This window comes from Stigmatopora nigra, chromosome 18, assembly GCF_051989575.1.
Source record: "Stigmatopora nigra isolate UIUO_SnigA chromosome 18, RoL_Snig_1.1, whole genome shotgun sequence".
In the NCBI taxonomy this organism is placed as follows: domain Eukaryota; kingdom Metazoa; phylum Chordata; class Actinopteri; order Syngnathiformes; family Syngnathidae; genus Stigmatopora; species Stigmatopora nigra.
The window spans coordinates 7264665-7287004 of NC_135525.1; the positions used below are offsets into that span (position 1 = coordinate 7264665).

General features: G+C 41.4%; 1 protein-coding gene across 2 annotated transcripts; it reads right to left on the minus strand.

The window, feature by feature from the left end:
- Positions 1–448: 448 nt before the first annotated feature.
- On the minus strand, positions 449–20482 carry LOC144211717 (disks large homolog 5-like). Of its 2 annotated transcripts, XM_077739146.1 has the most exons (34): positions 19774–20482; positions 16301–16369; positions 14606–14774; positions 14371–14514; positions 12110–12293; positions 11564–11820; positions 11193–11499; positions 10525–10755; positions 9327–9511; positions 9058–9183; positions 8728–8860; positions 8526–8650; positions 8268–8443; positions 8081–8184; positions 7645–7737; positions 6747–7550; positions 6489–6612; positions 6283–6427; positions 6105–6214; positions 5550–5633; positions 5299–5461; positions 5007–5078; positions 4153–4315; positions 3947–4080; positions 3720–3884; positions 3471–3654; positions 3187–3335; positions 2941–3111; positions 2671–2870; positions 2463–2606; positions 1992–2119; positions 1798–1907; positions 1232–1341; positions 449–1133 (listed from the first exon to the last, which is right to left on the minus strand). In XM_077739146.1, exons 1-34 carry the CDS (start codon positions 20072–20074, stop codon positions 1030–1032), a joined length of 5868 nt encoding a protein of 1955 aa, XP_077595272.1. In that variant the 5' UTR covers positions 20075–20482; the 3' UTR covers positions 449–1029. The 2 variants fall into 2 exon arrangements, with proteins under 2 accessions (XP_077595272.1, XP_077595273.1); XM_077739147.1 differs by lacking the exon at positions 5007–5078 and having other exon boundaries at positions 19774–20481.
- Positions 20483–22340: the final 1858 nt, after the last annotated feature.

Below are 22340 nucleotides of genomic sequence, written 5' to 3' on the forward strand. Positions count from 1 at the left end.
AAAATCAGGTGAAGCTTCTTTGGAGATTGCATCAAAGTCAAGCTTTTGCTCTGGAGGAAAGAAAGCTCATGGTTATTATTCTAACTGCAAGGTAAGAATAACTGTCAGGGTAAAAACACTAAGTGTTTTTTTTTGCATAAATGAACTAAAACAACATCCATGTATGAATTTGACAAGGAAAAGTGTCAACTAACTCAATGTACGTATTCATTTTAAAGAAAATAAAGGCTGCTCTAACTATGACGCATGGATGCTGTTTTGAGTGGGTTTTGGTTCTCCCTAGTGGACAAAACAAGACAGTGCTTTCATTTCAAGGACTTGCTCCAAATTGTTCCATTCAAATGACGCAAGTACTTTTTTAATGAATGGATTTGCCTTCTGGAGGGAAAAAATAGCATCCAAGGTTGGCTATACTTTTGTTTAGAAAGATGTCATCTACTAAAAGAATGCATAGAAACATCAGTTGTTGTTTTTTTCATCATTCGTACCCTTTTTAATCACAGTAAGAAACATTTGATTTTCATTTTCCGACAATGAAATGTAGGAAGGCGTGCGTCGCTAACCGGGACAACTTACTGCAAAGCACAGGTAAAAACATCCCTTTCAAACAATCCGAGAAAAAAAGACCAAAAAAAACGACGATTGGCAACTGAAGTAGAACACAGTAGTAATAAATATTAGAAAAGCTTGGCACGATGACATCATAATGCATAATGTGTGGCCTGAAATGATGAATAGCAGGGGAAAAAATTAGTTTATCCTCCATGTTAAATACCATTAAATCCATGATTTCGTAAAAAATATAAATATGGAGCCATCTTGCACGGTGGTCCGTTCCGGTGTTTAAGAGTAGTGCTTCTAGATAGAAACGCATTCATTCAAGTAGTATTAACTACTAGTGTAAACAACTATTTGTAGTACAGTACATCACTATTGTATAGTGTGCATATTACACCACAAGAAGTGGCTTAAGGTGAATTGTAAGAAATTAAAGTACCGATTTTTTTGTGTTGTTTTGCCACGCCTTATCTACGGCGCCCCCTCTGGGATCCAGAGAACTTTATTCTGCTCCTGTTCGACGATGGTGACGATTTGTGTGCAAATGAAGGAGACGCTGCCACCTTGGACAACACCTGAAAATGGAAGAGAAGGTGATGAGCAGGATACACATGAGATAGGCGTCCAATCTTTTGTCTGCAGTGAAAAAGATCTCTGCAAAGTTAATGCTCACCAGTAAAAAAGCGACTGTACTCCTGCTCTGTTTTCTGGGCCGCCTCAAACTGCTCCTTAGATAGCTTCTGGGAGAGTTTATCCCGCAGGTACAAGGGATCTTTCTGCTCCCTAAAGACACAAAATCAGTCAACGTCATCAAATGGCAGCCACGTGACGGCGCCAAAGCCTGCCTTGGCCGCAGTTTGCGTGCCGTTTTCATGTTTTTGCCGCCCACGGCGGCTTCCTGAACGGGATTTCCCCAGGACAGCTGGCACTCAGCTGATGACGAAGCTTAGAGGGAATCAACCCCGCCACTACATAACCGCTGTGTATAAGTATTTTTCAAAACAAAAGCATTTTCCGAATGTTTTCTTTGCATATATATAAAAGGTCATACACTCTGCTATTTTTGAATGTGAAGGATTTAGACAAATATTCTTGAAATGATTCATCGATGATGATAGTAGTTGTTGATTAATATGAAAATAGTTGATTCATTGTGGTAGAAATATTTTGGTGGAAAAAACAGTGTGAATATGAGAGAAAACAAAAGAAAATACAGAAAATAATACAGTATTTACTCACTTGATCTGCTTGGCATTTTTGTAACGGATGAAAATGACGATTGGGTAGATGTGAACACAGTGGAGACGTTCAATGGCGTGAGCGGCAATGTCAAGCAAACAGTGAGAATCCTGGAAAAAAAAATATGCCCACAGCAACAGAGAATGAAAGATGGTTGGAGAAAAAAAAATTCAATCACATAGCAATAAGTTTACCTTTTCCGTAATCTCCTTAATGGATGCAACGGTGGTCACATCAAAATGGCCACTACGCCGCTTGTAGTCAATGAACACACAATCTTTGACACCTCGTTCGATAGCTTGCTGGGATGCCTTCATGATTTCTACAAATGTAGGACAGGATTATGATCACATAGAAAACACATCCATTGAAATTTATATTTATATTAGAACCAAAAGACAATTGTTGCACTATTTAAAAATGGGTGATTAACACATAAAAGATTGAGTTTTCACTCTTAGAGAAGGTGAAGAAATTAATTCCCTCGTCTATTAGGATCCGACAGCCATTTCTGGCCACCATAAAAAAATTCTGTACGTTGCACGGTTTGGACAAACGTAGTGAGAGAATCTTAACATACACACACACCCATAAATCCCACTTTATAAGGATTACAGACCAATGATAGGCATTGAAATGGAAGAAAGTATGACACTGCATTTTACCTGGAGGACATCGACTGAATTTGGCAGGCGCCTCATTAACGAGCATGTCCTTACTAGCCTCGGCTAGCGGACCCAAGATCAGCACCGGTCTTGGGGTTGAGCACTCCACTTTTTGGACCCGCTGGTACATGAGGCTAACACCATCTGAGAAATTATAAATGTGTTAAGTTTCTTTTCAAAATATTACGTGGTATCACAAAGTTTTGACCTTCAGTGATGGGCAGGTATTCCGACATCAGGGCTTCTGAAGCTATCAGGTCCTTTCCGTCTTTGGATCCGTTGCGCTTGTGCTTCAGCCTCCGGCGGAAGAAGGACCTGCGGGCGGCTGCCGACAAGGTTTTGCCACCACCGCTGACGTCGTCTTTCATGTCGGTCATTCCGTGTCTTCTATAGAGCTCCTGGTCCGTCCTTAGGAGTGCAAATAGTTGATTTTCACCATTTTTTAGGATAAGAACGTCAACATCAGGACTTGACTTACACAAATTTACTAGGAATCTGCCCTTTCTCCAACTTCTGCGCTTTTTCATCAAGATGCCATGCCATCCAATAGCCAAAGTTTCCATTTGGTAACGTGTCCTCCACATATAATATGTCATCAGTCTTGAAGCTCAGTTCCTTTTCCAACTCGGCAACTCTTTCATAAAGTGATCTGGTAGAAAAGATTTGCATCTTTCACCTAAGTTTCATGTAAAATGTCCTCAATTCATCTTTGACTTTGGCATACCTGATAAAAAATCCATCGCCTGGCGTCTCTTTTATATCAGCAAGCTCCTCCACGCAGTTTTGGACCTTGAGTGTTAACATTTCGACAGGCTTCAGCAATTCCAGGTAAGCCTCTTCTTTGGTTTTATTCTTCATATTGACGCCATTGCACTGTTAGGGAAAACAAAAACAGATGACTCAGACAGTCAAGTACAAAAGAAGTAGGTCAACAATGACTCATTGCTATCTGTAAAAACAGTCGCTAAACAAACATACAATTTTCCACCTTTTGAAAAAAACACATACCTCAAGTATGAGGTCTCCCGGGAGCAATCCATCGACCGATTTAGCTGGACTGTCTTCATCCAAACTCTCCACAAAAATGCCATACAGATTGCCTCCGCATATCTGGATTCCAAGTTCGGCCTGAACTCCCTTCAGCCTCACCAGACGTGGTTCCCCCGAGCGCCGAAAACCAGAGACAGGAAGCCTGGACCCATTTTTATGATTTAACCCTCCATTTTCCAGCTTTTTCACAAATTATCCAAGTAGTACCTAAAGGAACTGTGAGCGCTGGTAATGGGCGTGGTCTGCTTGGACGGTGGCGTCACGGTGCCTTCGTCCTGCTCGCTGAGGGTGTCGCCCATGGAGCGGTCATCCGGTGTGGTAGCGCCGCTGTCCTGTGGGGTCGCCTGATTGCTGATGGACTCCATACGAGAACTAAAGAGGAAATAAAGAAGCATGAAGGATCGTTTTCATCTCCCTCGTCTTAGGGTCGTTACCTCGATCGAGAGTGATTGCCCAGTTGAAACATTTGAGGGTTGTATTGAGCCAAAATGGACACCGTGTCACACTGTTGCCCGATCACCAATCGCGCTTGTTGCTCATTCGCATTCCGTAGGTTGATCCCATTAAACTGGAGACGGCAAACATTTGTCACAATGGCAGCAAATCTACAAGATGGGGTTTTTTTTAGGGTGTGGTTTACCTCCAAGAGCTGATCTCCATACTCTAAATGAGCTTGGTGAGCGATGCTTCCCGCAGTTACTTTAGACACAAACACGCCGCCGTTTTCGCCGCTTACAATGGAGATGCCCAGTGGTTCCGCTCCTTTTTGGACCCTCACGTTACGCGGCTCCTCCAAATAGGGCCTTGAAGGGAAATGCCATGCAATGTTTAAGTTAGTGGAAACGACCATATTGAAAATTAACATTCAAAATGAAGATTTTCTTTATAAAGACTCCATTACGCCGTCACATGTATAGCAGTTAAGAAAATAGAAGAATGGTTTGTTTGATTGCGTGAAGTAAAGACACTAGTGATGAATCGATTAATTGGGGAAAAAATGAAAATTGAAGTTAATATCTAAAAAAATAAAATATAAAAATGGTCTTTTTTAATGTGTTGGTGGGAAAATGGAAATGCAGTAATTAGTAATACATTGGATTATTGTTTCTTTTTTTTGTATGGTTATTTGGGGCTGACAGCACAAATAGGGCAAGACAGAAAATAAATTGTTACTATCTTTCAGGATATAAATAGTGAGTTTTTTTAGGCATTAAAAGAAAGTTGATTTAAAAATCAAAACATAGTATTTTTAAAATAGTTTTTTTGTACTTTGATTTACCCTTGGAGAAGACATTTTGAGCAAATTTGGCTTATAATAGTGTAAATACTTGGGAAATAGTATACTTTAAGGTATGAGAGAGTATACTATTCAAGTATGAGAGAGACTATACAAATCCAAGTTTGAAAAATATAACACAAAATAAGATGGTATTTTTAAGCCCCCTCAGTTTGTTGATACACCAGAAAAGTGTCAATCAGCAGCAAGAGACAAACCTCAAGCATCTCAAAGAGAGGAACTTGTGCCTAGCAGCCAGTTGATATCTGACAAAGGTGTTAGAGACAAATCTGAAAGCGAACACAACAGGATAGAGACACAAAGAAAAAAAGCAAGGTGCCATGGAAGGTGTTAATGAGCAGCAGAATACAGCACAGAGGAAAAACATTCATCACACCAGGCTTGTTTACAGCTTTACCAGGCACTCTGTCAAAATGAAAGCCGAGACAAATGGCAAGCCAGGTGTCACCCTTTGAGCAATGGTGGCCTAGACAAAGTGCCCCGCCTTACCCATCCTTCCTGCCGTCACCGACTGGCGCCGGGTTGACGGATATCCTAAGCTGCGTGGAGATAGAGCTCTCCGACTGGCTGCTGGCGAAGGATGAGGCGTCCAGGCCGACGGGGGATTTGGGAGGCGTTGTCGGGGAGCTGCACTCCGAGTGAGACCGAGAGCCTGGAGGTGAAAAAGCCCGCCGGATATCACAAATCTAATCTTTTTTTTTATTGCTTACTAGATGAGGAACACAGGTGTTGTACTCTACCTCTATCCAATCCAACGGAGCAAGGGTAACGTGTTGGTGGCATTCTAATGCGCTTGGCCCTGAACTGCAATGCACTCAGAGAGCCTAAAAAAAGCACAAAGTACAATAATCAGTCACAATCCTCCCAGTCAAAATGTATCGGACCCATCACCAATGTTCCCTCTAATTTTTCATTGGTTTAGGCAGAAAGACAACCTCCCTGAGCACACTGAGTACCAATGTATCAATGTACCCTCTAATTCTTCATGTAAAACATGCTGTAAAAACACGAAAAACATAAGAGTGGACAGAGCTACTGCCACTGGCTGCCGTGTAAACGGCACCATTATAAGGAAAGGGGTAAAAAAATATATATATATAAATTAAAAATTAAAAAATAAAATAAAAAAGTTTGGATTTTATTTACTGCACGCCATATGATTGCTGCTGCGCAGAGAAGACGAGAGTAGTGTGCAATTGCGCACAGCTTAGATGGAACATTCCCCCTCACCATCATTAGCACTGAGAACATGAGCATCCCCCATCAGTCCACATGGATTGGTCGACTGTACTTACCCATTCTGGCACTGGAAGGAAGAGAATTGGTGCCGTGAGGTGTTCGACTGGTCTCGCAAACGTCTACTTTGTGGTTGAGATCCACACTGTGGTGACCGTGATGCTGTGGGCTAAAATCAATAACATTATTTGATTAATGCATTCTTCCAATATTTTCAAAGATATATTTTGATAGTACCTTGCACGTGCATGCGGGTGGACGCCAGGAGTGGACACCGGCGGGCAGTTGCTATTCTGCAATTCTGGACTCCACGTGGTGTAGACAGTGTTCCTCATCACGGCCGTCTTTGCCGGGCATGTAGCCAGGCCACGTTGTGCCGGGTCTGAAAAGACGCCATTAGGTCCTCAACGTATTTTTTATTTAACTTTTATTAGCAAACTTACGTGTCACGACACTGCTGTAACTGGGAGGTGCATAGTGCATGCTGTAACGATTGTTTCGCAGTGGCGAGAAGCGCAGCAAATCCATTGGTTCGGGGGAGTGCTCTTCATTAGAGAAACCATGAACCTGGATGGGGTAAAAAGAGTTGTGAACATTTTAGTTGAAATATTTGTATATAAGTACCACTATATACCAGTGAAAAATGTGCAGGGGTAAATCATAAGGGGGAAAAAAAACAATCACTATTATTTTCCACATACCTGCATGGGAGCAGGGATGTGCAACGGCGTCATGTTCCGCCGCAGCGCCGGCGCCGATTTAGGTCGGTACCTTCGCTTATCCAGGTCTCGGTGTTGACCCCCATCCTCCTCCGACAGCATCTTGGATTCCCGTTGCGTTGCGTCACTAGAATAGTAGTGCTGCTTCCCTCCCTCGCCATCCATGACGGGACTGCTCCCTCGACTCGGAGATGCCGGAATGGTCGAATCGGACGCCGAGCTATTCTGCTGCGAGTGTTTAAACCTAAACGAATCGCTCCTGGCCGGGGGTGTGGGCGGAGCTTGAGGGAATTCGGCCAGTGAGCTCTGCGGTGAATGTTTTGGCAGCTGAGAAAGTGACATGTAGTCCAGTTTGGGGGGCACTTCGGGTCTTCTGAAGGTATTCGTGTCAAAGATGGACTTGCGTTGTTTGGTTCTTTTGTAGATTGAAAGCTGCGTGCATTCCGGTACAGACGCTCCGGCGATGACTTTAGGCCAGGTTCCTCCACCGGCCTTCCCTGAAGAAGGCCCAAAGTCGGGGAGGGCGGGGGTGAACGTGAAGGGTCGACGGTGGAAGTCCTGCCGCCGGTAGCAGAACTCCGCTTGTGGCTCGGAGGGGCTACGGGAGTGCAGGGAGTCGTTGGGCGCGTGGTGGAAATGATGGGTGGCGGCGTCGGGGTCGCCGCAAGCTTCGTCGTCTTGACAGCGGTCGGTTTGGCAGTTGTGCTTTCGACAGTTTTTACAGGCTTTTTCAGAGTCTCGCAGACTTTCATATAAACTCTGGCCAGAGTAGCTTTGCGGTAGGAACTGTTCAGAAGCAAAATATGTTATAGGAGAGTTATAAAAGGGACTTGACTTAATACTGTTCTGCTGTTTTGGATTTTGCAGGGATGGGTGTTACCTTTGCAAGGGAGATGCAGAGAGATTCACGGCACGTTTTCAGCAAGGCATCACATTCGGGGAGGGACTTGTTGTCCAGTGAGATGCCATTAATCTGCAATTAAATTGCAAAAAATGAAAAAATAAACATTAAATCCCTATTTTGATGGAACCTATTGATTCAGGATTTTCTTCAAGTCAAGATTCAGTCCACAATTCATGTCATATTTAGTTAAAAATATGAAAGCATTATCAATAACTAATAAAACAACATGTCAGTTACGCAGTCCTAAAAAAATGGTCGGAATATGATCATTGACTAACTACATTGGACTGAGCAATAAGGCATACATTAACATAATGGGATAAAATCAATTTGAGGATAGGTAGCCTGAAAAATGTCTAAATGACTTTTAATCATTCAGCCTTTTTGCGCAGCATAGAGCACTGTAACTCACAGCCAATAGCCTGTCCCCAACAGTGAGAGCGTTTTCCCTGACTGCTGGGCTTCCGGGTGCAAGTGAAGCAACAAACACGCCGCTTTCCAAGGAAATACCGCAATCTGAAAATAAACCAAACAAGAATTAAAGTCAGAGGCCTTTAAACATGATAATTCAAATGTGAAATTTAGCTTCAAATATTGACCTTTATGCCCGGTGAGGTTTATCTGGATGGGCGTGGCAACCCGTCCTCCCACTGACTTCCGTCGGCGGACCACCAGGTTGATGACACCTTCGCCACTCATCACGGCTTTGATGGCCTGTTTCCTGTCTTTGCTGGTCAGGTCGATGTTGTTAATTTTCAGTAGCCAGTCGTTCACCCTGCGTGTGCGAAAAAGCATGAAAATGGCTCAAAACTTGTTTTTTTTTTTAAACAAAATTAGTAGAAATGTCAAATGTTTACCTTAATCGACCTTCTGCTACACTTCCTTTGTCAACCTTACTGACAAAAACACCACAATCTCCTGGTAAATAAGGATCATTCACCCCTTCGGCAATATCAAATCCCAGTGCTTTCAAATCCATATCCTGCAACAAAATGTTGATTAATTCACTTAACTAAAAAAAAGCATAAAAATATGGTGCTTTATTATTTGGCAAGTTACCCTGCGTTTCTCAAACTCGACAACTTCCGTCTCCCACTCAACCGAGTCCATATCGATGGCGGAATCATGAGAGCTGTGAGCCATTAGCTGGCGAAAATGCGCCTCCTTTTCCAATTGGTCATCCATTTTCTCCCTACAAGCCAAATGATAATTTTTTTTTTACAATAACAATAAAACTTCCATCCCTCCTTCCTTCATTATAGCTAAAATCCCAGTTTATCGTTTAAATGCAACCACTAGGTGGCATTAATCACCAAAATGAGACAAGAATGTGGCCTCCGTGACATCAAAATTCTGAACCCAAAGCAAAAACACATCCAAACAACTCACTTGAGTTCTTTGAGCTCTCTCACGGCGTCGTTCTTTTGCTTCCTGGTGTCGTCTAGATTCCTTAGCGCATCTGCCAGGTCGCTCACCGCTCGATCCCTCTCTCGCCTCAGGTTGTCACACAGCGTGCTGAAACAAGAACGTCAAACTAAATGTGTCTTGGCTATGGCGTGTAAAGGTATGTCACTCATATTCACATCACTGCGAGCAATTGAGCATCCATAAAATGTCCCCCATCAAAAAAGTAGTCACTTATTTAAGTGCAATCTCACCGAACACTCTCCCTCTCTCCAACGATTTTGTCTCTCTCTTGAAAGGCCCAATCTCGGCGACACTTGGCCACTTCGGCCTCCTGCTGAGCCTCCTTTAGTTCTTGACTGACAGCTTCATATTGCTTCCTGAGCATCTCAATTTCCTTGTTGGCTCTCTCCATGTCCAGCGTGATTGAGTCTTGTTTCTGTGTGGAAATAGTGATTCAAAATTATTTACTAGCAAACCTCGACCAATCGGAATGATTGCAATTCCCCTTATTAAGTGATAATGAACCTATACAGCAAAGATTTACAAACATAGGGCGCACTAAAAAGTCTAAAAAAAATTCTAAAGCTCCATGGCGCTGACGGCCTGACTGCCTAAATACATTGCTTGCTGACACGCTATATTTATTAAAGGGGAATGCGCATGTTCATATCATGCTTAAAGTATGACAATATTAACAGCCGATGAAATGGGTAAAACAAGATTGTTTTTTTAATTAAAACCTAAAAAAACTCCCATACAAGAGTTGTTATAGGGTGTACACAATTGGAAAGGATAAAAAAAACGTATAAGTTGACAGGTATGCAATTATTATCCACTTGTAAATTAGGTTGATTCATACTTTAATTGCTTTTACAGTTCAGTGGAAATACTTTGGGATGAGTAAGAAAGCAACAGACTTAATTAGGACAGAAACTAAAATGGGTGTGTGCTTTTTAGGCACTTTTAAACCTATTTCGAGTTGAGCAGCATTTATTTGCTGTAAGCATATGACACCATTGAGATTACATTTAACAGATGTTCGATGTCTTTTAAATATAAATGAGTACTTAACCCATGTTGGCTGCTCCAATAACAATGCCAAAAGTTTAATTTCCCTCACAGCATTTGATTGTTTACTGCTACTGAAAAGTAGGTCAACATTCGCATAATTAAGGACAAATCTCTAACTACTCAGTGAAAATAAACAGGGAGTTAGTGAGAGTATTAATTAAGCCTGTAGCTAAATTGAATCATGTGGTGTATCATGTTTGGATGCATTTTTCATCATAAAGATAATTCATATGCACTGATCATTTTCTGATGGCGTAGAAGCAGCTTAAATAAAATAGAATTCATGACCATTTTATCAGATGAAATGAAAGGATTATGGTCAGAGGAATAATTCAATCGGCGCATTTGTAAATAAATCTCCCGTCTAGTCTGATGTACCTGTCTGGATTGGTAATACTCTCGCAAGAGTTGATCTCGTTGGATGATGGCTTCCGTCCTCTCTTTGCGGGCCACGTCTCGCTCTTCGCAGACCGTCTCCATGTCTTTACAAGCCTGGCTGAGCACTTTCTGCGCCTCTGTCTTGTCCTCCACTTCGTGGCAGTACTTCTCCAAGAGCTCGTTCTTTTCGCAGACGGCTCGGTCCCTGTCCATCAGCGAGGAGGTCAGCTCCTTCGTAGGGGCGCAAAAATGGAGACGGTTCAGCCATCAAACTGATTGATTATGTTTGCCATTGGTCAACTAATGAGTTCATATTAAGATATTACATATGCCTTGTAAAATAAATAATAGAAGTTAGGGATTATTTTTTACTACTACTTATCATTTACTTTATCCAGTTTGTTATTTCATTAAAAAAACATATTCAAGAATACTAGATTTACTGTTCCTTGCTTAGAATTTAAAAAAAATCATTAAAAAAAACTTTCATGAATTAAATTCATTTAATGATCTATTTTGCTATGATTGGCAACCAATGAGTTAAAATGATGGGGATAAAAAAAGTATTTGGATAACTCCATGTTCAAAAATAGCTTTAAGCAATTCATTGACTAGTAAAATAGTATAATTAGGGTGACCATACTCCAAACATGAACCCAAAGTCCAACCTGTCGAAGAGCCTCCAGCTCCTCATTGGCGACCCGCCTCTCCGAGGACGTGTTCTTCAGCTTAGCCTCTGCCATCTCCACTCCGGTCTGAAGCCTCTCCACCTCCTTGATGACCTGGTCTCGCTCGCTCATAATCAGACGGTACTCGCTGATGACCGAGTCTCGCTCTTCCTTGTATTTCTCGCACTCCTTAGTCGCTTTGAGCTGCTGGGTTTTAAAGCGCGTGGCCTCCGACTGCAGCCGGTCCATTTCACGCTGTAGTTCCACGTTCTGAGCGGCAGCTTTGGACAGCTCCTGCTGGTCCAACCTGGAAAAAAAACGGGGTGATATTGCAGAGTCGCCAACTGAAGATGGCGGTTTTTCACTCTCACCTCCGTATGGATGACGAGTATTGCTGCTGGTAGTGGATGGCGGCGTCCCTCTGCTTCATCAGTACGTCCAGCTGCTTCTGTAGACGCCGTTTTTCTTCCTCGGCGTGGTCCAGGCGACTCAAGTCGGCGTTGTGATTGGCCGTCTTGTCGTTGTAGAGTTTGCGGAGACCGTCGTAGTCGCTCCTGACGCTCTCCAGTTTGTCGACGGCAGAGTCGTACAGCTTGTTGAGGGCGTCCGATGAGCCCTCGCGGATCACCTGAGAATTAACATACACAATTTAGTGATAACTTGATAGTGGATTAGTTTAACTGAAACTTGCAAATAAGTGAGGTGATGAAAAGAGAAAGGGTCAAAGGTTGTAGAGGTCAGAAATACAGAAGTGTTTTGAATTTTGCTGTTTAGCCAAATGCATTTATATATTTCTTATTTACTGAATATTTATTTGTCTGTGTGTTGTTGTTATTTGTGCACTACTTGAATAATGACAATAACACCATTCGATTTGATTTAATTCAAGTCAATGTAATTAAACTCTCCCCAGGTACCTGCTGGTGGAGCATCCGCATATCAGCCACCTCTCGCTGGTCATCGTCTCGAAGCCGGCGCAGTTCTTCGCAAGCCTGCTTGGCGTGGTTGTGCTCGCGGAGCAGCTGCACATTGTCCAGCCTCATCGCCTCCAGCTCGTCTTTCAACTGGTTTTGCTCGCTCGCCAGTCGACTGTGCAACGTGCTGCAAACATTCAGATGTAAGCAAACATGATTTTGGGGCACTTAGAAGTTACTTTCAGGCAGAAATATCCCGCGGGCCAGATTGGAACCCTTAGTGGGCCACATCTGGCCCACTGGCCATACGTTTGACATCCCTACTATAGAGGTATACATCTCTCACCACAACTATCTAATTTTATATAAAATACTGTATTCAAACAAAACATTAGAACTCAAACACCAGACTCCTTTATAATAAATAGGAAAAATAAACAAAGCCACCCAACCAGCTGTAAGAATTATAAATAAAAAAAAGATTGTTTTCCCGGGGGTTGCGCAGTCTAAAAATAGTTGCTATTATTTAGTGTGCCAAAAGGCCAGCTGTGTGCTGTTCTAGCTTATTATCGTGCTAATTACTTGAACTATAATGACAGTCAAAACAGTGCCTTGCGCAACCGAGCTTCAAAGTGCAACTTAGATTGTGTAACATGGGATGTACTTTAGAGAAAATAGCAATAATCAATCACTTTTGTTATTCTGTGCAAATTGTCAATCACATTTAAAGTGCATGCAAGTGGCCTAATTGACTTCAAATGTGTGTTTAATATAAATGGAAATTTGAGAATGGAAAAGAAACATTTGGAACTTCAAAGTTATTATTATTATTAATATTTTTAATGGAAATGTTAACTCTCTGGTGGCAACAGATGTCCAAACTGGGAGAAACAAGGAACAAGTTAATTTTAATATTCAACCCAAACTATTAAAAATGTAAATTATAGTTTTGAGATTTGGAATCATCATTAAATTATGTTTCTATTACCATTTTATACTAAAAATGTGTGATTTAAAATGCCATTACCAACGCCAGCTGTGCAGACAAAATATACAATCAATATTTATCAATGTGTAGTACAAACATCAAATTAAAATAAACGACAAACCACATAAACCATCTCTTTTTTAAATTTTTTTTTACATATTCTCACATTTTTTAGTCGTTCCTTTGTCCCAAACAAGCAATTTATCAATTTTTACTTGGAATGGGCAATGCCTTCAAGTGCAATCCCTTCTATCCAATGCAAACGGGCCCCAGAAGGACCGGCTTTAGCACGGCAATAATCTTAATAATAATCTTCTCTAGACATCTGCGTGTTTACATCGCGGCCAGATGTTGCTGCAGAATAGAAGACACGCTCGCACCAACAGACTAGCATCCCTGTTTTTTAGGTTTGGGGATTTTTTTTCTTCCTGAACCCGACACAAGAAATTCTCCGCCTGTGGTATCTGGGTCAGGACGCTAATTACAGAGCGCCACTTGACGCACGACTTCAAGACGGGCGTGACTTCTAAATTCTCCCTTTTGCGCCATGTCGTGCCGCTGTGTTAAAAATTGAAATGAAAAAAAAAGAGCTTTGCTTGGTTGCAGACTTGCACTTGGGTATCACAAAGATGAAATTAAGTTGATGGAAGGGCTTTTTTAGGCTTAACTCGCTTGGCAGCTTGCGGACGGCGATGAAAGTTCATCCCTATTACCGTCACACAAATAAAATCTGTTCTGTGCAATCTGTTGCAAATATGGACTGAAAATGAGGGGGGTAAAAACAAGCGGGCTGCGCAGCACATAAGTGCCGCCTTTTAAAAAATGCAAAACCAAAATGTCAAGTTGTCAAGTTAGACGACTTTAAAGTTGTCAGTTAAACTATTTTTAAATGCATTTGGTGAAGCCAAAATTCAAAAAAAGAGTGTTTCATGTAAAATTGCCAAAAGATGAGAAAAAAAAGAGTCAAAAAAAGAGTCATAAAAGGAAAAGATACTATTAAGAAATCATTCAAAAGAATTATATTGGATGAAAATAAAGTTAACAATGATTTATGAGAGTAAAGTTAGAATATTACAGAAGTCATTATATTAATGACAATGGGGTCAAATTGGGGTCTGCGGAATAAAGCTGTACATTTATGAGAAAGGGTTAGTATATTGTAGGAAAATATTTTTGGAAATTAAAGTGTAAGAAAGAGCAAAACGTGCCATTTATGTCATTTAAAAAAAGTTCAAATATGTAACAAAAGTTAACATTTTGAGAGAAAAAAACTCACTGATAGAAGTCTGCTTTCTTGACAGCTTCCTCGCACCTCTTGAGGGTGCTGCTGTGCTGGTTTTGCAAGGACTGCAAGTCCGCCATGGCCTTCATGCACTGCAGTTTGAGGCGCTCGTAGTCGTGGCCCGTTTTCGAGTTGGGCCTGTTTTCCCCAAAAAATAAAATAAAAACATCAGACCTCCACTTAAAAAGATAAAAATCCACACCAACAGTGGAGGCGCAGTCAAACATACCCGCAGTCGTCGAAAGTGCTACCGGGCGAGGACAGCGCCAGTCGCTTCCGTAGCTCATCGCGTTCCCGAGTCACATGACGTAGCTGGAACAGGACGGTCTCCATCTTCTCGTGGACCCGGTGACCGTCCACGTGGGCCAGCGGTGGCGAGGACGCCGGAGTGGGCGTACCTGCCGAAATAGGAGCACAATTAACTCTTGGCAATGGATGTTCAGTTCATTTGGTCTGGGAGTGATGGGAGTGATGATCCCTCCCAGTTCGAAAGGATTGGACATCTGTTGCCAACAAAACTAAGGGATAAATTCATACTTGTAAACTCTGTTTTTCCCGTATTTTATGTTTTTGATCATTGTGTACGCCATATAACAACTTTTGAACAGGATTTTTTAAGTCTACTGCTAATATTGTCATGCTATAAGCAAAATATGCCCATGCACGTCAGTCACTTCTGACGTTTCCCCTCTATAAATATAGCGTGTCAGCAAGCAATGTACCCAGACAGTCAAAGCTGTCAGCGTCATACAGCAACATCTACAGAATCTTGAATTTATTGCATAAGAGAAAATTTTAGACTTTTAATTGTGCCCTATGTGAGTAAATATGTGACCTCCACTGGCCCTCGATGAGCAGTTTGGAAACCCTAAGTCTTAAACCAATTTCCCCCTTTCTTTTCCTCATTGTAATTGGAAAAAAATACACATGCCAACAATCTAGCCTAACTCTCCGCACTCCCACTAGAACCAAAGCTTGGTTTCTATTTCCGTCAGCAGAGTCGAGTCAGGGGGTGACCAAAAGAAGCAGGTCTGTGTGTGTGTGTGTGTGTGTGTATGTGTGTGTGTGTGTATGGCGTCACTAAATCCCTCTCACATCTGTGTAATCACCAGCATGTGCTCAGTCTCAACAGGGAACGGCCAGTGGCTAATACACAGCCCCAGATTCCATCAAGTTCAAGACGGTTCAGTTTGCTAAACTATGTTTACACTGGAAGCTGATCCACATAAATGTTTTGTATCTGTCCTTCTTTTAAAGCAATGTAACAGGAAGATAACTAACAAATGTACCTAATATTATCAAGTTTTAATGTAAATCCTCATTAAAACTTGATACTTTTAGGGAGGAGAAATAGTTAGCTGTTGAAGAAGTTGCCTTTTGTTAATTGTGGCCTTTTTCAATTATTGATGCAATTATTCAAGTCACATTAACATTTAACAGTTTTATGTAAGAGCCAAATTCACCATTTACCATGGTTGACTTGCATTTATTCCTAAAGAACAAACTGGCCTCTTAGTGCAAGTTTTAGAGCTGGCTAATATTAATTCAAATTAATCAACACTTATTTTGATAATCATTCTTGAGAAACTATATACCTTTTAATTCCCTTCTTTATGCTTCTTAACATTAAACATCTAACTTCAGCAGTCCTCATTGCGAGCAGACTGATTATCTATGTAATTACTCCAATTAAAATATTTGCAAACATGCTTTTGACTAGGAAAACAACAGTTTCTTGTTCTTATTATTCATATTTCTGGTTCCAATGCAATCTTACAGCTAAAATATGAAGCACAGTAGTAATATAACAGTAGTTAACCCTTCAACTGCAGGATATTTCAAACCCATTCCCCAATTGGATGCAATTATTTAAAAAACATGACATTGCATGGACAAAAGCAAATAAATTGGACGTCTCTCTCACCAACACTGCTGAGCGAACCACTGCTCTCAGAATCTGACGGCATGGTGGACAACACGCTGTAGGTGGACCCTGAGGAGGTTAAAACAAGTCAGTCATGTGATCGGACTGAACATTTGGGTTACGTTCAGAATCCCTTAACCGGAAAGAACGAGAAACACAACAAACAAAAAGAGCAAACCGGAGGAATAATAAGGTGGGACTTTCCCCCCAAAAAAAGGGAATGACGGCGGAGTGTTGCTAATTATCGGCCAGGGCCGACCGGGGGCTTGAATAGCGACTGGCCGGGGCCCCCAAAGAGGCCGCTGGCTTTTATCTCCGGTGGCAAGATCACACAGCACCCTTCTGAAAGCCCCCTTCTTTTATAGCCTACTGTGTGACTCACAAGTGACAGTAGGGGATGAACACAAGACACTGGAGGAAGACGGCATTAGAAAGTCAGTGAGCTGGAAAAGCTAAACACTGTCCTTATTGTTACACGGGGATTGTCATGTGTGAGAACAAATGTGAGGGGGAAATGTAGGGAGACATTTCTATTAAATAGGTTACAGTGATAGTCAATGAGAAGGGGTTCAGTACCATTGACGGACATAGACATGATCCAACCCATAGAGACCCTGCAGTCGGGATCTAGAATGCATTGCGCTTCCATCGCCTGAATTGCAATGAATCAATTCCATATGTTGTAAGTTAATTGGCAACTAAATGACTACTTAGATAATCGGTCATCTAAATCCTCTTCTCTGAATGTAGATGTCAAAGTAGAAGTGTCATTTTGCGTGACAAAGTGTCCCTAGTGTCCCCCAACTGAAATGAAAGACTTGTAAGTACCTTTTTAGAGCCAAATCCAGGGCATATTTATAGGACAGCCTTAAAAAAAATCCCAGAATGCAATCTTTTGTCCGAGATTAATAAGTATGGTGTCGTCCAAATGTAGTTGCGATCATCTGGAAAGAATAGAAGTCAGTATTTCTCCATTTAAGGCTCCAGAAGTGTCCGAAACCCCCATAGTAAAAGAGACTATTAGTTTGATTCAGAATAGCGTCTTAGCCCTCATTTCAGTCCCCCCCAGGCCAGGACTGAAAGAGGAGAGTATAAAAAAAAAATAGATGTGTCTCTGGGCCCTGCGACATCCCATGGATCAAGTCCTCTTTTGTTCTGTTGCTCGCTAAAGTTTCCCATGACTGTTTGGGATAGTGTCAGCGGCCAAGGTTCACACTGTGGCCGGCTTGCCTATACATGTCACGTGAGCGTTGTAGCTTCTGACCTTTGCCACTTCACTGTCTCTTCTAGGTTTACCTCAGAGAAGAGTTGGCCTGAGATTGGCCCGCCACAGCTGACTGGAAGCATTCTGTGACGTTTCCTACCGACAAATGACCAGTGTTGCGTGTACACACTGCATCATGCGCCACTGTCACGTTACCGTTCTCCATGAGAAGCTCTCTCTTCTTCTTCGCCTTCCTTCTACATCGGTTGCAAAGAATAATCGGATGTAGAAACAAATTGTGCTTATTCGGACAAGTAAACAGCTCATAATGTTGCCTTGTAATGGTTTTGGAGATGCAAACAGAAATAAAGTGTCTACTAAGTGGCTTCACACCTTTGTTACTATTACACTCCTTTTGCATGCACGCACTGGAGAAACCTGTCCACCCTGTACTGAACACTTACTCTCCCTTTTTTTTTGTGCACCGATGAACAAAAAAAGGCACTTTAGTATATCATCCCTGGCTTTTTACGTGGACGATTGTGAAATGTGGCGACAAAAGGGGTAAAAAGCCTGGATTGCTCGCTAAAAATAATACGGCGAGGATAAATGCATAATTGACGTGTCTCCGTTGAGGTCGCTGCCACGAGAGCAGAGAGTGGGAAAACTAGCTGTTTGATGCAAAGGCAGTTGAGAAGCTTTCACAAAAAAACAAAAAAACAAAAAACTGTTCAATGGGTTTGCTGCATGAATATGCAGTTTTGTAAGATTTTGGATCCAAATATTGCAGTATTTTAGGGGAAAGCGCATATTAATGAAAATATTATGTAAATATGGAAGATTGTAGCCGAGGGCTAATTTCCATCTTTAGTGCCTTGTGTAGGTTGAAGATGAACGGTGACATATATTAGAAACACATACACACATACGTAGCAATGTTTTAGAGAGCTTTCTGATCGCAATTTTGTTTGTCTGACAGCCAGGCTTTAAGATGATTGGCCAAGAGGTTCAAAGACAGGAGTTCACATATGTTAATTGGTATTGAGTTCCAGGTATGTGCAGCACGGATAGACAAGGTGCTTTGGCTGAATGCACTTTTTGAAGGGAACTACACAGTCACCTCTGGAGCCAGCCCTTGTTGATGTGTTTATCTTGAGTGATTTTATGATGTTTGATGTGATTATTTTCAACAATATGTTGCTTTGCGGTTCTCCAAGAAATTGATCACAATCTTTTGCAAAAGTTTCCACAATTTTGAAAAAATAGATCTCTCTAATCTACTGAGTGAAATGAATTGTTCTTTTGCATCCACGTTTACAAATGTGTTATTACAGAACACTGCAGGCAACATTGATTTGGTTAATGGTTAGGCTGGCTTTTAGATCCATTAAAACATGTCGACTGTGGAAAGAGGATAGGGGAGGGGGTAATTATTGGCATTTAATGGTGGTAGCAGTGGGTCAAAATTGGGCCCTGTAATTGATTTACAATCAATCCGTGATGTATCTTACCTTTTTTCCCCTATTCCTGTACCCAAATGTCTCCTGTAAACATGTTGTTTATTTATTCAGTAATGGCTGCAAATTTGTTATATTTTCTATCCAAGTCGTTAAAGTATGACATTTAAATAGACAAATCTGGAAGTGATAAACTGTTGTATAATATGGTAGCAGGGAACTAGTACTTTTGACAAAATTAAGTTCTCAAACTCACTTTAAATTGCTTCCTTGGTAGCAAAATGGAGCCAGATGGTTTAATGATTATATGCTAAGTATTTTTTTTTGCATGTATAAATGCTAAACAGCAAATGTGATGGTTTAATCCTTTATAAAGCAATGTCTATTAATGGTATAAAAGGCTATTACAAATAGGACATAAATCTAAATATATAAAGTATATGAACTTCTATCCTTTACTAAAAAAACAATAAAATAAGATTACAATTTGGGAAAATTAGACAATACTTACTCTTCACTCAGTTGCTGCCATTGACGGTGAAAAACGTCCAGATCCTTTAAACTGGGATGACTATCTACGAATCATATGCTTTTAAAATAATCGGTGCCAACCCTCCCAGTCAAAATGGATTTGACATCAACCATCGTCAATGTCAGCAAATAGATTATGCCCTTAAATTATAACAACATATGTTGACTTGTTTAGTTGGGTTTTGTGTTTTTCTTTCCACATTAACCCCCTCATCTTGCATAATAAAAGTTGCTATTTATAAATCAGTGACTTGCAGTAAATATGACAATTTTGGTCTTACCAGTGCCGTGGTTGACTGGCCCAGTAGCGGTGATCAGAACCGAGCGCAGGTGAGGGTTGGTCGCTTCCAAGGCCGAGCAGAAGTCGGGGAAATGATCCCGATCCTTGCAAAGGAGAATTTTGACAAGGAGCTCCACTTTCTCCGATCCGGAGGAAGTGGACGCCAGTTCGTGGCGCTCAGCCGGACTCAGCGTCCCTCCCCGGGACAGGATCTCCACGAGCTGGTCGGCGTCAGCGTCGGTGACGGACTCCACCAAGTTGTGGTGACACTTCTCCAGAAAGTCCCTGTGCCGCGGTTCCATGGCGAATCGGGGTAATCGGATTCTTCTGCGAGAGACTTTCAAAGCTATTTAGTCGAGGAGAAAAAGAATGAAAAGGAGGAGGAGGTGAAGGAGGAGAAGTAGAAGAAGAAGAGGCGACCCGGTTCGGTTGGTGCAAGTCGACGAGTAGCCATGTTTGTTGACGGAGTCCAGATGACAACACATTTGTTTTCTTTTACCGTCGCTCCCCGAGGAAGAAAATCGTCCTTAAAACGCCACTGGATCTGCACTATCAGACGTTTCCAAAGTCCATCGGAGTTGTCGGGACATGTTGAAAAGTGGTGAAAAAGTGCTGCGAACTCGCATTCGTGCTTGAGCGCAGAACCACAGCAGAAGCACTCATGTTTCCGGGCACTGGATTTTTTTCTTCCAAAAGTAGGAGGGACTTCGTGGTAGGACGCACCTGGATGGCCGCTCACATGACTGTCAACATCGAATAGAAACCACACATTGCTGGCCATGAGATAGATGGAGACATTTTATGCAGAGGATAAAGAATATATGCCAATGACTATTAGTATTATATAGGCTATACTACAGCACTGGATTTTCTTCTTCCAAAAGTAGGATGGACTTCCTGACAGGACGCACCTGGATAGGCGCTCACGTGACTGTCAACATCGAATAGAAATGACACACAGTTGGCCCCACGAGATAGATGGAGACGTCTTATACAGAGGATAAAGAATATATGCCAATGATTTATTAAATTGCCAGATATGCTATACTACAGCACTCACGTGACTGTCAACATAGAATATAAACTACACAATGATTGGTCCTGAGATAGATGGAGTCATTTTATGCAGAGGATAAAGAATATATGCCAATGACTGTAAAATTATATGACATATTACTTTCACAAATCATGCAATGACATGTCCTAGTAATCTTTACATTTTAATACCTACAGATTGAAATCTGGGCGGAAGGTTTTAAGGTCGAACAATGCAATGGATGACATTTAATCCGGGGTGAGATGGTTCGTATGTAGCAAAATCGGGTTAAATGCAGGCTGTTCCATTTGTGTATATCAGCATGCACATACAAATGCCATGTTTAAACAATGCAAATGGTTATGTAACACTTTCCCCACAGAGAAAATCCATGTGGCTCCCGACAAGAATTTGGAATGTAAATTCCCCGAGTGGGGGTACTGCAGAGGTGGAGGGGGGATAAAAAGCGTAAATGTCACATTGTTGTTGTCTGGGAGTGAGTGGGAGTGTCGTCGTTTAGGGGCACTCACTCGCACTGTTAAGGGAAAGTTGTTGTTTTTTGGTTTGTTTTGTTTTAAGGAAAAGTAAAAGGAGAAAACAGGATAGGCAGGTTTGATATAGTTTTTGCCGGTCTGTTTTTTGTGTCAATTATGAGCCGCTAGCTTTAAAAAGGAGGAAAGATAACCATTGAAGAGGAAGCAGAACGTGAAAGGTTGCTCAGCATATCAGAACCAATGATAAATATTTAGTGAAAATGAGTTATATGATACTAATGTGGGTGGGTATGCAATCACAACATAGTTTACAGTGTATGACTCTTACTTATATCTCAAATATTTCAAAATTGTAAACTAAACTGGAGTTGATCTACTGAAACCAATTGCATGAACAGTATGTCAATAAAAGGGCAGAAATAACAAAAGTATTGTCAATTCAAATATAAATGCAAATGACTTACAGTGGTGTGAGTGGTCAGCGAAGTCGGCCTCACAGCTCTGGGGTCCTGGGTTCAAATCCAGGTCGGTCTCCCTGTGTGGAGTTTGCATGTTCTCCCTGGGCCTGTGTGGGTTTCGTCTGGGTACTCTGATTTCCTCCCACATAACAAAAAAACATGCATGATAGGCTGATTGGACACTCTAAATTGACAATAGGCTGTTCACCGATTCAGGGTGGCCCGGAGTCAGCTGGGATAGGCTTCAGCACCCCCTGCAACCCTAATGAGGATAAAGCAGTTCAGAGAATTAGCTGAGATATTCAATACGAATTAAAAATAAATTGTGTAACATATTAACCACATTAAATAGAAAAAATACATATACAAATGTAATATAATTTAGAAATTAAAAATAAAAATTATTCATATTTTATAGAATGGATAAAAAAATATTTGAGTACATTCAGATAAAATTCTGGAAAAATACATACGGCAAATAATATAATAAAATATAGGATTCTGTCTGGTTACAGCAGAGCAATACATATTTTATTCATATTGGTTCTCCAGATGTAATCACATTTTTTGTTATACACAA

Bases quoted from the DNA above. Each gene is read 5' to 3' on its own strand.
- LOC144211717 (XM_077739146.1), bottom strand. From the start codon at position 20,074: ATGGAACCGCGGCACAGGGACTTTCTGGAGAAGTGTCACCACAACTTG. The intron at 11,821-12,109 runs GTACCTGGGGAG...GTTAATTCTCAG, and splicing joins TGCGGATGCTCCACCAGCAG to GTGATCCGCGAGGGCTCATC. The intron at 1,908-1,991 runs GTAAACTTATTG...TTTTTTTTCCAG, and splicing joins TTAAGGAGATTACGGAAAAG to GATTCTCACTGTTTGCTTGA.